The sequence below is a fragment of the Gopherus evgoodei genome, chromosome 8 (genome assembly GCF_007399415.2).
Source record: "Gopherus evgoodei ecotype Sinaloan lineage chromosome 8, rGopEvg1_v1.p, whole genome shotgun sequence".
Lineage (NCBI taxonomy): Eukaryota > Metazoa > Chordata > Testudines > Testudinidae > Gopherus > Gopherus evgoodei.
The window spans coordinates 70,706,272-70,723,350 of NC_044329.1; the positions used below are offsets into that span (position 1 = coordinate 70,706,272).

Here is a 17,079-nt window from a genome sequence, read left to right on the forward strand (position 1 = left end):
GTATAATGCGTTTTTGGAAGAAACACAGTAACATCACAAGGCCCCTTATATCTAGAGGGCTAAACCTACTAGTCAGAGGTTGACACCCAGGATGAGGAGGCACCAGCAAGCAAGGTCCAGTGTTATCTACAGAAGCATCTGAATTGTAAATATGTGACAGGCTTCAAGTCCCAATTAAGAGAAACCCAAGAAATACTAACAGTTGATCCTTGCTGGAACTACCATGATGATGGCCATCTTTGTTTAAAATGTATTTTTCATAGAGAAAAATGTCCATTGCAAATTATTTATATTTGTTTGGGAAAAGTTTATCTTAAATCTTTCTCTGAAGGAGATATCCTGAATGTCTTGTGTGGATTTTCTAGAATGTGATCTTTACTGCAAATGCAGCATTTTATGTTTTTAATTTGTAAAGGATTTTTCCATATAATTTCAAATAACTTTTACTGAAACAAAAGTGAAAATAAATATGCATGTCTTTTTGGTTTTAGTAACCTTCAGATTATAGTCAGGAAGCTATTATGGTCAATTTAACTGTTCAGAGACGATAAACCTTTTAATCCATTTGAGCGATAGAATTGATAATTATTGAACTGTTAAGTGTAAAACCAACTTACTAAGTATGCTTTCAGCTGACAGGGCGACTTCATCATATTGTCAGGGGGCCTGTTATTTTGAAGAAATTATGTTGTGTGTAACTAATGGTGTGGTCACGGAGGCAGACTCATGCAAAGAGATAATAGATGTGTTGTGTTGCCACACAATATCTACTGAATGTTAGATAATAGAGGTTAGAATTATGTCAAACTCGGGGTCCATTACTTACCCCTTACCAATCTACTTACTTGTTCTTGTAATTTTCATGTACTTAATACATTGTTTCATCCCATTAATCATTCATTTAGAATATTCTTAGGAATTTTATTTAATTTCCACTAATATTAGTAGTGATTTATCTTAACACAATTTCCTTCAAAATAGAAAGCCAGGTGGATGTGATTGTTTAATACTATTTTATTTGCTTTTATAGCTTATTATATATAATGCACAACATGCAGATATCACAGAGTCTTCTGCAGATTTGACGTAACTGTTGGTTCTTTATCATGCAATATGATGCTGAAGTCTTCTATTTTCAGTTTTAGTAGGAATATTTTCATGGTGAGGAACCTAGTTGAATGGTAGCAGGGGTCCTGATGTATATGTGATATATATGTAATGTATTGATGGATAAAATAGATAATTTATCTATATGAATGAGCTTTTGAAATGCTTTTGAAAGTGAGACTATAGCAGACCACACAATTGGTGTATGTAGAGGGATTGTCTCAGTGTTTACCATGATGTCCTTGCTCTGTACCCCAAGGTGAGGCCAAGTCTCGCAGTCCTTATTCATGCAAAATTCCCAGTGAAGTAAAAAACTTTTTGTTTTCAAATATCTAATTTCCTTTTTTTGTTCATATCCTTGTTTGTTCTAATATCTTCTCCCATTGCAAGTACATTTATTTAGATAAAAATTGACTGCTTAGTTTCATGGGGCATTCTGTTGGCCTTGTTCAATTGATTTTTAAAGGTGTCTTGTTTTATTGTAACACTAGTATTTTTGCTTTTGCGCTTCTGGTTTGAATGAGCAGAAACACTCAGGGGAAAAACATAGCAAACAGTGCTAAATTTTGCATGCTTTCAAGACAAAATTGTTAATCCCTACATCATTTCCTCTAGCTTGGATGGGGAGAAGATCTCTAGAAACCATTTCATTTCTTGAAGGGGTCAGAAGAGAACTTAGGCCAGGGATGGGCAAACTATGGCCTGGAGGCCACATCCGGCCCTTTAGACATTTTAATCCATCCCTCAAGCTCCCACTGGGGAGCAGGATCCGGGGCTTGCCCTGCTCCGGGGCTCCAGCCAGGGAGCGAGGTCAGGGGATTGCCCCGTTCTGCACATGCTGTAGGTCTGTGTGGCTCCCGGAAGCAGCGGCATGTCCCCACTCCAGCTTCTACACATAGGGGCAGCCAGGGGGCTCTGCACGCCGCCCCTGCTCCAAGCACCACCCTTACAGCTCCAATTGGCTAAGAACCGAACCCCTCAGTCCCAGCCTGGAGCACCCTCCTGCACCCCCAACCCTCATATCCAGCCTCACCCCAGAGCCTGCACCCGCAGCCGGAGCCATGATCTCTTCCCAAACCCTGGCCCCCAATTTCGTGAGCATTCATGGCCCACCATACAATTTCCATACCCAGATGTGGCCCTTGGGCCAAAAGGTTTGCCCACCCTGACTTAGGCCAAGACTCTGTTTCGCCTCCTCCATGATTTCCTCTCTACCAGTGGGCCACATGCTTCCTGCTGTCCTTGGGGGGTTAGAGGACATATCTTAGTGACATTTCTGAACCCTCCTCCCCCTCAATGTCAAGGTTGTGTGACGGCTGGTTCCCTCTATCCATCAGATTCTTCTAGGGTGGCTAATCTGGCTTATCTTCATATGGGCTGGCAAGTTAGACCCCCTCCTCCCCACACCCCTGTCTACAGAAAAAACTTGTGACAAGGGATGTGGGAGGAAGTGGGTGGCATCAGTCTTGGATGAAACGTGTTTCTGGCTTACTAAAATGTTCTCAAACCTTTTGGCAAATCTGGGCAAAGTTTTAGGCTCATTACAACTCCTGTTCCTTCAGGTAGGTCATTTGCCGCTGAGCTTCCAGTTCCTTAAAGGTGATTTATTTCACAAGGCTTTAATTTTTCTTTATATTGGCAGATTTTGTCTTTGATGAATGTACAAAGTGCTCCTCCTTGCTAACCTTTCTAGCATGTAGAGCATTAGTCAGTGATTACAAGCGTGTTGTATATATTTTATTGTGCGGACACCATTAAATGTAATGCGTACTCTGTAATATAAACTCTGTTGAACAAACCTGGTGGCTGTAACTTTTAAAAAGTAACAACCCCTCCCCCCTGATTAATTTCTGTGTAGGTTATTTTGTGACTCAATTCTTGGAAGTCTCAGACTCCACCAAACCACTTTCCTTCAGACACATTGTAGTGTTACGGTGGGGGCAGGAGTACATGAGCTTGGCCTCCTCAGTTAGCAGGATAAAGAGGCATGTATTCCACTCCATGGAACCATAAAGTCCCTGAAACCAGGAAAGAAGTTTGTAATGCAGATCCAATGAAATGTCTTGTCTTCTGTAAACCTGACACACATTTGTGTCTGATTCAAATCTTCTTATTCTGTTCCTTATTCTATAAATTGTACATCTGACACACAACTACCGGAAACCTTTAGTTTATGGTTTGACTGCTGTGGTTTGTTTTACGGTGCATTACATTGAATTTGTCAGCCATTGTCTTATCTGACATTCCATGACCATCCCAGATATTTTCTAATACCTAAGGTTGCTAATGTTGAATGAGTGCTTTTACAACATGAGTACAGATTTGTTAGAATCTGTTTTTGCCTCCTACCCTCCCCAGGCTATAAATATTTCTCATAAACCATTGTTTTGTGATATTTCTTACCCAAATTTCCACACTTGTTGCTATTACAAAATGTTGAGGGACCATATACTTTGTTACCCACACACATACATACAGTTTCCTCTAATTCATGGTGAACATACAGTTTCCTCTAATTCATGGTGAGTTCTTATCCTCTTTGCAATGTGTGCAATTCAAAGTGTGTGTGTGTGTGTGTGTGTGTGTATATCCCTTGAACATCTTTTAGGTAGAGCAGGTAGGCAATTCCTCCCTTGTCCCAAATCCTTTGCATCTCTTCAGCACCAACAGTTTCAAACTCTCACAAGCAGTGGTCATTTCCTGTCTCTTTCGCTGGCTTCCAGTGAGACAGCAAGTACACCATCTGGATCCAAATAGATTTGCACAGATTGGAGACCTAGACCTTGTAGTGGACGCATCTTATGCCTCTTTGGTTCAGTTGCTGAATTCTACCAGGCTGTCTCCAAACTCTCACTGAGCTGTAGTTGGCTCAGTCTTCAGATGGTGACTATGATATGTCATGTCATGCCAGGTGGTCTGCCCACAAGGAGAGCTTCCTGTATAGCTTCAAAAGAGCTACTGAGCATGTGGATGTTTTTGCTTCCTCTGGTAGTGTCATTTTGTCCAACTCTGGCAAGTCTGTAAACAAACAGAGTCCCCAAAAGTAAACCAATAAACTGTGTCTCCACCTCGCTATTTCTTCCCTTATTTACACCACTAAATGCTGAAATGTATGCATGCGGATAAACCATTTGGCTGTTGTTCTGCATATGAGAATGTTGGCATAAGTACCACAGTTTCTCTTTGTGAAGAAACAAGTGTATCACTTTACTTAAATGAACACAAAAGTTAATTTAAAACATGGGTTCAGTTCAGTAATCCTTATGCTCATGGATCAGGCATTGGGAGAATTGAGTTTTAATCCTAGTTTGCTGTGTGACTGAGGCCTGGTCTTCACTGTGGGGATAGTTGTAAGTTACGCAACTTCAGCTACATGAATAATAGTGTAATAATAGTGTAATAATAATGTAGCTGAAGTCAACATACTTAGACCTATTCACTGCAGTGTCTTCACTGCGGTGAGTTGACTGCTGCCACTCCCCCATCGACTCTGCCTGTGCCTCTCGCGGCAGTGGAATACAGGAGTCGATGGGAGAGCGCTCGGGGGTCAACTTATCGTGTCTAGGCCAATCCACGGGTAGTATAGACATACCCCAAGATAACATTTGAAAGAAAATTTCAAGCAGATTGCTGTGTTGATTGAAGTAATACTGTTGCCTTTAAACATTTAAATTTTTTTGTACTGTTTTATATTGAATTATCAGATTTAATAAAAATAAATTTTGTGGAGTTGTATCTTCTCATAAAAAGAACTGGTACATCTTTCACTTTTATTTTTAGGTATGTGTCTTTCACATGTTGCTGCAAAATTATTGACAAGGGTTGTCACTTTGACTGCTGTTTCAAAAGATAATATGTCTGGGCTTTGGTGAAAACAAATTACAGCCGCTTATCTAGAAGAAAACAGCTTCCAATGCTATGCAAGACATTGTAGAGAACAATGGGTAGACTCTTTATTTAAAATGGGTTGGTAATTTAAAAGGAGGGGCTGCGGTTTTCGAGTTGACATGCAACACAAACCCAACAACCTCCCCCCCCTGCAATTCACTGGGATGATTGCTTCACCCCTCCCCCTACTCCGTGGCCAACGGCGGGGAACATTTCTGTTCAGCCACAGGCAAACAGCCCAGCAGGAACAGACACCTCTGAATGTCCCCTTAATAAAATCACTCTGTTTCAACCAGGTGACTAACAATGATATCACTCTCCTGAGGATAACACAGAGAGATAAAGAATGGATGTTGTTTGTATGCCAGGAAACACTGGGACCATACGCTGTGTTATGTAATGATTCCAGACTAAGTGCAAGTGGCCTGGCGTAGTAAAGTGTCCTACCATAGAGGACGGAATAAGGCTGCCCTCCCTAGAAACCTTTTGCAAAGGCTTTGGGAGTACATCCAGGAGAGCTTTATGGAGATGTCCCTGAAGGATTTCCACTCCATCCCCATACACGTTAACAGACTTTTCCAGTAGCTGCAGTGCTGTGAATGCCAATTTATCATTAAACACGGTTTCTTTTAAACCATGTATAATTTTACAAAGGTACACTCACTAGAGGTCCCTTCTCCATCTGGCAGGTCCGGGAGGCAGCCTTGGGTGGGTTCAGGGGGTACTGACTCCAGGTCCAGGGTGAGAAACAGTTCTTGGCTGTTGGGAAAACGGTTTCTCTGCTTGCTTTCTGTGAGCTATCTTCCTCATCCCCAAAACCCGCATTCCTGTTGTGTGCTACTCCATTGATGGAGTCAATCACAGGGGTCGGGTAGTTGTAGGGACACCTCTTATGATGAGCTGCATTCTGTTCTAGAAGTGGCATGTCTGGGGGGCGCTGACCTGGAGCGGCCATTTGCCCCTCTGGTTTTTTGGTAGGCTTGCCTCAGCTCCTTAAGTTTCACGTGGCACTGCTTTGAGTCCCTGCTATAGCCTCTGTCCTTCATGCCCTTGGAGATTTTTTTCAAATGTTTGGGCATTTTTCTTTTTGAACGGAGTTCTGATAGCACGGACTCTTTTTCCCCTTACAGCGATCAGATCCTGTACCTCCAGTTCGGTCCATGCTGGGGCTCTTTTGCGATTCTGGGACTCCATCATGGTCACCTTTGCTGATGAGATCTGCACTCACCTGCAAATTGCCACGCTGGCCAAACAGGAAATGAGATTCAAAAGTTTGAGGGCCTTTTCCTGTCTACCTGGCCAGTGCATCGGAGCTGAGAGTGCTATCCAGAGCGGTCACAATGGAGCACTCTGGAGTAGCTCCCGGAGGCCAATACCATCAAATTTCGACCACACTACCCCAAATTCGACCAGGCAAGGTTGATTTCAGCGCTTTTCCCCTCGTCGGGGGAGGAGTACCGAAATTGATTTTAAGAGCCCTTTAAGTTGAAAAAAATGGCGTCATTGTGTGAACGAATGCAGGGTTAAGTTGATGTAACTTTGCTAAATTCGACCTAAACTTGTAGTGTAGACCAGGGCTATGTGGAGTAGGGCCTGAAGAGGAGACCATCCGGGATGTATATAGGGAGAAGTGGAGTCAAGGAAGCAGAATGCTCACTTGATATAGCTTTCTCCAGTCCCAGGCATTAGTGCAATTCCTCAGCAGAGTATGATTCAGAAATGCAAATGATTGGTAGCTATAGCTGTATTCAGGCAAATCGAATCTCCGATTCCATCCTAAAAATCAGGATTGTTCTATCAAGCTAATTTGCCACTTGATAAATTGGGATCTAGTTCTCAATTGTGCAAAAATTACTATAAAAACATAATTGTATAATCCCCTAGTGTGTAATTATGGTGCTTTTTGACAATATTATTTGAGATGTCTTGAATCTGTAAACACAGTGCATGCATTTACAGTAAATCTCTGCAACTACACTTCCAATTAATTCTTTTTAATGAAAATACTTGGTATATTGCAAATTGATTGCTTTTCTAAGTTCAATGCAGTGGTAATTTTTCTTTTAGCACCTAAAGAGTTTGATCCACTCTTATACACTAATTGCTTACAATTTTTTAAAACTGAAGCCATTTTAAAGCTAACTTAGCTTTTCTCTTTGCCAACATAAAATTAGATTAAATAAATTATGCTGAACAAAATTCCTCTCTTTAGGCCTTGGACAACACTATTTCAGTCTAAAGAGAATTTTAATGACTGAATTACAAACCACCTGAAAATAATGTCTAATAGAGATGCTAGCTAACCCTTAGAAATGGTAATATTGCAGTGGGTTTTGCTATACATGTGGCAGAGCTCTGACCTTGCCCTCATGGATCCCGCACTTCTAGGTGGTTTACGCTAGCCTCAATGGCTCACTGTGACCCTTCACGTAGCCCTTCTCTTTCTAGGGCCAGGGTTACAGTCTACTGAGCCCTTTTCATCATAAGCCAGCAAGGAGGTTGGTGAGAGAACTCCCCCAGTCTCTGTTGTCTCTAGGGGCTTGTTTCAGAACAGTTTAGTCTCCTGTCCTCATAGGGACCTGACTTCCCCTCCCAGGAGATGTTCCTGTAGTGGTGGGTTGGGGAGAACCCGGGCCTGCCCTCTACTCCGGGTTCTGGCCCAGGGACCCTAATGGTAGCAGCTGTTGGCAGCCACCCTTTCACTGCCAGAGTTGCTACATATTCCTGGGCCACTTCCCCACAGCTCTTCTGCTTCTCCCTTCTTCACCCTTACCTTGGGGCTCCGTTAACGATGATTTGAGGGTGTCTTCTTTAATCAGCCCTTCAGCCACACTTCCTCTCCTCTGGCTCCCTGGCTGTCCCCTGCCTGACTGGAGTGAGCCCTTTTTATAGTATCAGCAGGGCCTTAATTAGAGTTAGGTGGTCACATTAACTTAATGGCCTCACCTGACTTTTTGCAGGTTAATTAGAGTCAGGTGTTCTCATTAGCCTGGAGCAGCCCCTGCTCTGGTCAGTCAGGGCTTGTCTACATCACAAAGTTGCAGCGCTGGTGAGGGGGTTACAGCGCTGCAACTTAGGAGGTGTACACATCTGCAGGGCATCACCAGCGCTGCAGCTCCCTCTTTGCAGCGCTGGCCGTACTCCCATTTTGTCTCGGGTGTAGAGGATCCAGCGCTGGTAATCAAGTGTAGACACTAAGCAGCGCTTTTCTTGACCTCCGTGGAATAAGCAGGTATCGCAGCATACCTGAGGAAGCCTCTCTGGTAATCAAGCAGGTCTCGTTCTCCGGTTTGCTCTCGCGTTCCCCGAACCCCCGAGCAAGCAGGTCTCCTTCCCTGCGGTTTGCAGGGGGGTTCGGGGAACGCGAGAGCAAACCGCGGGGAAGCAGGTCTCCTTCCCTGGTTTGCTCTCGCGTTCCCCGAACCCCCGTGCAAGCAGGTCTCCTTCCCTGCGGTTTGCAGGGGGGTTCGGGGAACGCGAGAGCAAACCGCGGGGAAGCAGGTCTCCTTCCCCGGTTTGCTCTCGCGTTCCCCGAACCCCCGTGCAAGCAGGTCTCCTTCCCTGCGGTTTGCTCTCGCGTTCCCCGAACCCCCCTTGAAGCCGCCCAACAGCGCTGCAGTGTGGCCACATCTAACACCACTTGCAGTGCAGTGTAAGTGTGGCCACTCTGCAGCGCTGGCCCTATACAGCTGTACTAATACAGCTGTAACAACCAGCGCTGCAAAATTGTAGATGTAGACATACCCTCAGTGAACAGAAAACTGTTAATCCAGTGGCCAGTATATCTGCCTTCTGCTATTCTGCTGTATCCAATTGGCCTGGGTCTATCACAATATATAATGGCAAAAATAATCATGAGCTTCCAAAGTATACCACAAAGCAGTTGGTAATTACATGCCTGTACACTAACAATATTATTTGTTTTTTTTTCCTCTAGTTTCTCTGCTTGAAGAATATAAGAACATTCCTTTCGGCATGTTGTGAGATATTTGGAATGAAGAAAAATGAACTTTTTGAAGCATTTGATTTGTTTGATGTGCGAGATTTTGGAAAGGTAATTTAAAATTTCCTGTTTACTAATATCTTCTTTTTTTTGGCTGGATAAAGTGGTTATTGGGTAATACTTGCCATTGGTTTTATTTAGCAACTACCTTGATGCAAAAGATGTTTGATCTGGTTTTGTTCTTGTCACACTTGTGTTGCATTTTTCTTTTCTTTAAGTCATAGTTGACAGAGGTCACCTGCCTGGGTGTTTTAACCATTGTGTCCTTTAGATCAGCTCAGAGCAGACAACCCAGTGGCTAGAATTGCCGTGGCCAATGTATACTAGCACTTCCCATCATTAGTGCTACTGGTGATGCACTAGTGCTAGCACTGGTGGAAGACTTTAGAGGAAAAGTATAGTGTAAGAGAGGCCAAAGAGGTCAAACACCTAATGTTCTACTGATGGATTCACCTCTTGGTTCCTCTCTTGGTTTGGCTTGCTCACAAGGGCTGTTCTGTTGGGAGCAAGTTACAGACAGAAAAGGAGCCATGTTATGGGGCAGAGAAGGACCATACAGTAGATTGGTGTCATAAGGAAAAATGTGCACAGCTGGAGGATCAGGGAGTAGCAGTGATGGGTGATGAGAAGAGGAGTCTGGGCTGACTGTAAAGTCAAGTAAATCAAACAGTCACTTGGTGCTCCATATCTTTTGGGAGGAGCCTCCTATCCCATGCAGGCTCTTAAGCTCTTGGAGTGACTGTACCTCTCTCTCCAGCAGTGGGACTTAAGAGGGGGAAACAGTAACTCTAAGACCCTTCATCCCCACCCTCTTATGGTGAAGGGAAAGGAGTGGTAGGCAACTCAAGATTTGAATTCTGTTCCCCCGCTTCTAGTTGCTTGAAGCCGCTGTGTTGTCTGTGGGCCTGCAAATTGTAAGGCTTGGCACTTAGAGGAGTAATGGGAAGAATCAAAGGATGATAAAAGTGGCTAAGCATGGGGAGGGAAAGAAAAGTGAGGTTTTTGTATGAACAACAGGTGGTAACAGTAGTCAGATGACATGACAGTGGAAGTGGAATGTCCCTAACCTGCAGCATCACCGTCTTTCCACCTATAATTTTTTTTATTGTCTAGGCTCGCAGAAATGGATGTAGGTTTAGTACAGACACTCTTTGTCTTTTCTTCAATATTTTCAAACCAGACTATCAGACAGCAGGAACATGTTCTGGCAGGCAAATGTACTGGTGTTCAGGGTTATGGTCTGTGGGAACTAATCTGTTACGTACAGTTAGTGTGTCATAATGGATGTCCCAATTGCATAACAGAACAGGCAGTCTCTGAAGTCTGGGAAAAGGATATAATTGCCAACTATGTCCAAAAATAGCAGGTTCATTTTAATAAGAAATACAGACTTTAAGATTGTATACAGTAGAATTGTTTGAGCAAAGCTCTCTTTTGATGATTACATCTGAATGAACACTAAATGTAGGTCCATGCCAGTGTTCTAATAGGCAATTTATTGCCAAGACAGGTCAGTTTGGTTATAATTAGCACTCCCACAAGCTACTACATTCTCTACCTGTGCCACTCACGAAGGTGCAATTTGCGTTCTGCCTTTCAAAAACCAAATAAACCCTTTTCGGTCCGGTCGTTACAACTGAATGTTCATTGTTCAGTATAAATGAGGCCCAATTTATCACCATATGTGGGACCTGGCTTTTGGCAAGTATGGTTTAATAGATTCATGTAACCAAATGATCACTGAAAATAGTAATCTACATAACATAGTTCCACTATGTTGGCTCTTCATGTACCTTTGGATTTCTTATGTTTTTTCTACATTTTTCGCCCTAAAGCAAACCTTACAAGTAGTCTTCCTTTTGGTTGCTTTCTAGATAATTGCACACTTAGCTTGCTATTTGGGGATGGAGACGAAGTAGATATGACCAAAGGGTTAAGTATTTAGTATAGGAGGAGGGTGGGGAAGAGAGGAAGGGAAGGTGAATGAGAGACAGAGAATAGAGGGTCAATGAAGTAAAAGAAGGGGCATGAGAGAGGGGAAAAAGAGGGTTGGGAACTGTGAAAGGGAAAGCTTGGCTTGAAAAGGAAGAGGACAGATAAGGGAAGATAATGGGTAAGAAGGATGTGAGGGATATGGAGTTATGAAGGAGTTAGGCTGGTTAAGCGGAAGGGAGGGAGGTGCTCCAAATGTAGATATACCCATAGTTAAAATAGTGGTGGAGTGCCACAAGCCGGGGCCCTTCCAGTCTCGAACTGCTTGACAACTCTGGCATCTTTTTCTTTCAGACAGTTTTAAGATTTAGCCCCTCATCCTCCTTGTCTGTTTAACACATGACAAAGCTCCAAAGTACCATTTTTACTGCCGTGAGACTGAGACACAATGATAATTAGTTACTGTGGGCTTCTCTGAGTTATAAAGAGCTATGTATGTAAACCTGTGATTAGTTTTTCTGTGCGCAAGAGCTGGCTTTCGCTAGTGTATTGTTTGTAAAATCCTACATACTTATCTGCTCTCTGCCCTTGCCAGCATGTGTTCAGCACAGATTTCTACTTCTGAGTCAGTGCATCACTCCCCTAGTTTAACAGAAGAGCCTATAATTATCTAAAGACCATGCATGCCACATTAAAAATATTCCAAATCAGAACAAATATCACTGAAATAATTTCCGCTTTTTAACATCTGAAGGTTCAATATTTCCATTACTTTTTATACATCGCACTTTATAATAGACAGGAGGCCTGATTTGTATTTACACTAAGGCCCCTTCAAGCTGCCTAAGTGATGTAAAGAGACCTTAGTGTAAATAAGAATCAAGCCCATGGTGTTGCTGTCTGGTACTGGTGACTGAAGTGGCTCACTGAGCATATCTAACTACTTTTGTTTGATTGTTTGTGCAATATAAAGAGATTGGCAAACCAAGAAATTCCACCTGTCTGTTTATGCTAGTGTACATTTTTTGCCATGCTAGGAATAGTTAAACTATAGTATTGTACTTCCAGTCTTTTGCTTTCAAACTTGTTATATTGCCTATTCAAAAATACCAACAATTTTTTCTTGGTTCTGTGAACAGCAGAGGAATTAAAACAAAGTCTTTTAACAGCTACTGTTGCAGTGACTGCTCTACCAGATATCCAGTTGTTTGCAATAATTGTTGGGTCCTTATATAGACCTTTGTGTCAAGCCTTTGCTACTTGTTTAAATAGGCTAAAAAGTGCTTTATGATAGTGTAGCACAACTTACTATTGGTTTCTAGTTAGTTGTTGAGAGAGATCCTGGTTCAGATAATTCCTCTAATATGACCATAAAGGGTCTGATTTTTAAGATAGCCACTAATCTTGAAGGAAAATTTTTGCAGATTCAGTTAGTTACTGGTGCAAAATTGTACCTGTGAAATAACATGCTGGATTGAGGCCTGTCTCAAAAATGTAGATCACAATGTATCACTGGCTATTTGACACATAACTTTTGGGGTTTGTGCTTTGTAAAGTTGTGTTCCAAAATTAACTTTTATCTTGTGTAAACTGAAATAGAATAATGTAAGCTGGCATTTGCAGAGATACTATCTCTTTCATGTAAGATTTTAACTATTGCATTTCTCTTCTCCCAACACAAAATTAGCCTTAATAGTACATTATTTCTTTTATGTATATATTGTAGTGAACATGTGCTAGGTGCTGTACAACATATTGGAAGGAAGAGATAATTCCTGTCTTTACAATATTTGACAATTTCATTGTCTGTGCTGCTCATTGTCAATGAGCAGCACAGACAATGTCTGAAAAGTCAGCAGTTGCTATGGTGTGCACGCAAACATGCTTCCATAGTCTTAGTCAGACTAGTGACTAGTGACAAAGGCACATGGGGTTATTTAATGAGACTTGTCTCCCTTGAGTAATAACAGCTGTTTGAGCAAAAGTGGTGTGGCTAAACCAAACAGCAAAGATAATGTAATACTTGCAGTAGCTTTGTGTGATGGGCATCTTTCCAGTTTCACCGTTACTCTGTTTGCAGTTCATCTGTTTTCACTGCATGGAGGAATGAAAGCTCGTCACACGTGACTGGAGGTTGCTGTGTGCTCTCTCTAGTGATAGATAAATTGACTTGTGTTTAAGTAGGCTCTTTAAATGCCTAGGGACATAGTCAACTTTCTAGAGCAGATAGTGAATTTGAAACCATTAAAAAGGAGTGGAGCACTGTAAAAATATCACATATAGTGTAGTCTCTGGGTTGTAAAATGTGTAGGAGAGTATAACACAGTGTGAGATTTGATCTAACAAGACTAACAGAATATGCTTTATTTGTTTGGAAACGTCTCCAGTTACTAGAAACGGTGATGAGAAGGCTGCTTTCCTCTGATTAGTTTGATTTTTCTGTGGTCAAACAAATGTTCTTAAATTGTATATTTTTTTCTAAATGGAAAAAAAATGTTTGTATACATTCCCAACCCTACAGTCTTTACTCCCACAAATCTCTTTGTGAATTAAGTAGGAGTTAGGCATGTGCAAAGAGCTACAAGATAAGCACCACTGGATTTTCCTGTTAGTCATCAACTAAAAAAAATCCATTATGTTTTTTTTATTTTAAGAAACATTTTCTGAATCATCCTCCCTGCACATGGACATAGTTAATAGGAGTTTTGTGCATAAACAGAGAGCAGGCTGGTAGTGGTGTGATCACTCTAGTTTTGAGAAGATTTCTAGTTTAGAGAGGATCTTTTGGACCACAGGCATTTTCCAGACTGCTGCCCAAATGAATGATTAGGTGGATGTGTGTATATTTCCACAGCTTCTAATGCACTAAAATCTTAAAGTAGATATTTGAGTTGGAAGAAAGTAGTGCAATGCTGACCAGTGCTTACTACTTTTAAGGGGCCAAATTCAGACATGTAAGTGAGGGGAACTTCACAAGCCCCAGGTGTCTTGATTTTCATGAACTCCTTTTATTTAAGGAACCACTCTGGAAACCACATACAATCACAGATGTATTGAGTTTTTGTTGCTTGTTCTGCAATTACATTTTTATAATTGTTGAATTTTTAAACTTATTATAATAGAAAAAATGTAGTCAGTTTTATACTACGGGTTTCCATGGTACCCATTTAAGCAAACAAACAAATTAGGAAGAACATGTCGGATGCAAATGAATAATTTATTTTAAAGAAAGGGATAAAAAGAGGAGAAACAAAAAGGAGATCTGGTGATTAGCATTTGAAGTATTTCACAGTTGTGCAGTTATTTTATTAAGATCCTATTTTTTAAAAATAAGTGGTAGGATATGACTTGTATGTCTAGTATTGCCGTTTTGTCTTCCGATGGAAAAAAGGGTTTCATAGTTTTGATCTTTTCCATCTTGTAAGTTTCAAGTATTTTCCCTTGTTTAGACAGCGGCAGTCACAGATGGTGGGTTCTAGTTGTAGCTGAATACTTCCTCCATGTTTTCTTCCCCATATAGCTATAAACTTCAGTAGCAGATATAGTGCTGTCAGGGGTAGCCTGAATCCAATTCTGTAGTATACCAGGCTGTAACTACAGTACTTTTAAAAATCTGGTGCTTTTTAACTATGGTGAACAGTTGTTACAAACTGTTAGGTATAACAGTAAAACTAACACAGGTAGGAGCAAGTGAACTGGTTTTTCCAGTTTGAACCCACTATGACATAATGGGATTGGAAATTTGACTTGAACCCTAATGTTATTGAATTTATGTTCTGCTTTGCAGCGACTCTGTGTGTGTGAGAGAGAGCGAGAGTGAAAGAGAGTGTGAGTAGTGAGGGGAATGGAGATTAAAGTTCCTAAGGAAAAAGTTACATGTGGATGAAGCAGAGAGTGAACAGCATGAAAAACATATACCCATTCCTTAATTCTGGGATCAAGGTGACGGGAGTATTCCAAACACATAGCACAGATTTCCCTTTATTATCTTTTAAAACTGAATCTGCCTTAAGTGGGGAAGGGTTTTAAATTGCAGGAAAAAAAGAAAGTTCTTGAACTAGTTCAACAAAATCAGAAAAAAATAAGTTGAGACAGTTGCCAAGCTCCAACTCCATGAGATTCATCCACTTTTAGTCACCACTATCTATTCTTCTAGTAGATTTCAGTGCTGTGTGTAGCTTGCTGATGTAGCATGAAAACCTCCACCCCCTCACACACTGGTGCCAGGCAGTGTTTTCATTAAAAATTCCATCTCCGAGACTCATTTTTAACCAACCCAGGACTGTTGGGTTCTTCCTCGCTATACCTGTGTGCCAGAATCAACAAATAATTTTGATACTTATGCCTTCAATTCTGCCGGAATCACATAATCCTCTAGCATCCCCAGTCTTTGGTGTGTCTTGTGTCTCAGCAATTGCAGCTGTCATAGCTTCTCAAAGGTGATTTCAACCTACTATAGGACTCATTTGATAAAGAATAGCTCTGTGATGAAATGGGAATCTAAAGGCCTGCTGTAGTCAGTGGGAGTCCTGTTGACTGGAGTTATCTTTACTCTGATCATAGGAAGTGTAAGGGATAGAGTGCTGGTCACAGGTGTGCTCCTTGCTTCAAGCATAGCTCAGTTTTCTTACCTTGTCAAGTCTGTAAAGTTAATAAGTTTGAACTTATTTTCATAATAGGTGTTTGATAACATGCTGTTATATAAGATTGGTGAATGACATCAAAAAGAGCATTAGATTTACTAAGCAAAAGTGGTATAAATAAGTATTTGATCATTCAAAATGCTATATAAGGGCTAGGTTTTATTAAAAAGCATATAGTGCAGCTTCCAGCGCAGCTACATTCTCCATCACACTCAAAAGGCTCATTTGCACAAAGTACACAGCAAAGTACTCTGAAAATACTGAATCTGTAAGCAACAGTCTTGTACTATATGGTCATTTTAGCTACTCTGTCACTGTTAAGGAAATCCTGACACTGATTCAGCAGAACATTGTGAACAAGCTGAAGTATCATGGAATTCCACCAAGTATGTTTTCAAAAGATTCCAGGAAGAGCAGACAGATGTGAGTATTCACATGCCAAAATCTGTATGGCAGCTTGATGGTTATAAAAACAATGAAATTCACAGACAAGAACTAAATCTCAGTGCATAGAAATCAAGTGCAGTTCAGCAGCAAAATGATGTGATGTGTTAGGTCTACCACTGTCCTGGTCTCAGGAGGCACCTGTCAAATATTTGGACAGCATCACAAACTGTGCTGAAGGATGCTTGAAAGGTATGGACACTTGTATAGAAGCAGCTGCTGTCATGTTTCAGGCCCTTCAGTGGCCTCTGGGGATATTGTGACATCAGGCTTGCTACCAAGTTCCAGATCTATAGAACCGTGGTTATACCACTCTATTGAACGGAAGTGAAACATGGGCACTGAAGAACACAGGACTGACATTTTCAATTCTCGTCATCTTTGTCAGCTATTCCATGTCAAGTGGCAGGAAAAGAACAGAAATGAGGATATTCAAAAGCTGAACCCAACAGCCACTTCCCTGAGCACTTGTTCAGTTTAGGCAGCTTTGTTGGTATGGACATATTAGAATGGAAGACAAATTAATTTTGAAGTGTGTGTACCAAGGAACGGTGCTACACAGCTGACAGTCAGAAGGGCACCAGAAGCTTTGGTAGCATGACAAGAGTGACAGGGATGAACATGAACTAAATATACAGCCAGAATATACAGCCAGACCACCAAAAGTACCTTGCCAGAGATCAAGCCGAGTAGTGCTTGATCTGCAAGGAGGTTACATCCCTTTAGGATTTGCTGTGATGAAGACAGTCTTGTACATAGCTCTATATTTTTATTTAATGGTGTGTGTGTGTGTGTGTGAGAGAGAGAGAGAGAGAGAGAGAGAGAGAGAGAGAGAAGGTGGGGGAATGTGGCAGTGCATCAGAGAGAATTGTGTGAAGCAGAGAAGTTTGACAGAACTGTAAAAGAAACTTGTGGGATGTGGGTTATGAATCATAACCTTAGTCCCAGATTTGGACCTTAGCGTCCAAAATATGGGGGTTAGCATGAAAACCTCCAAGCTTAGTTACCAGCTTGGACCTGGTACTTGCTGCCACCACCCAAAAAATTAGAGTGTTTTGGGGC

The 17,079-nt window shown here is 41.5% G+C and overlaps 1 protein-coding gene across 3 annotated transcripts in view; it reads left to right on the forward strand.

The window, feature by feature from the left end:
- The window catches only part of VAV3 (vav guanine nucleotide exchange factor 3), a 248,589-nt gene that overhangs the window by 49,761 nt on the left and 181,749 nt on the right, over positions 1-17,079 (forward strand). For all 3 annotated transcript variants that reach the window (XM_030574176.1, XM_030574178.1, XM_030574177.1), the window contains exon 2: positions 8,933-9,049. In XM_030574176.1, the coding sequence (XP_030430036.1) occupies positions 8,933-9,049 (117 nt within the window). The remainder of the gene's footprint in view (positions 1-8,932; positions 9,050-17,079) is intronic.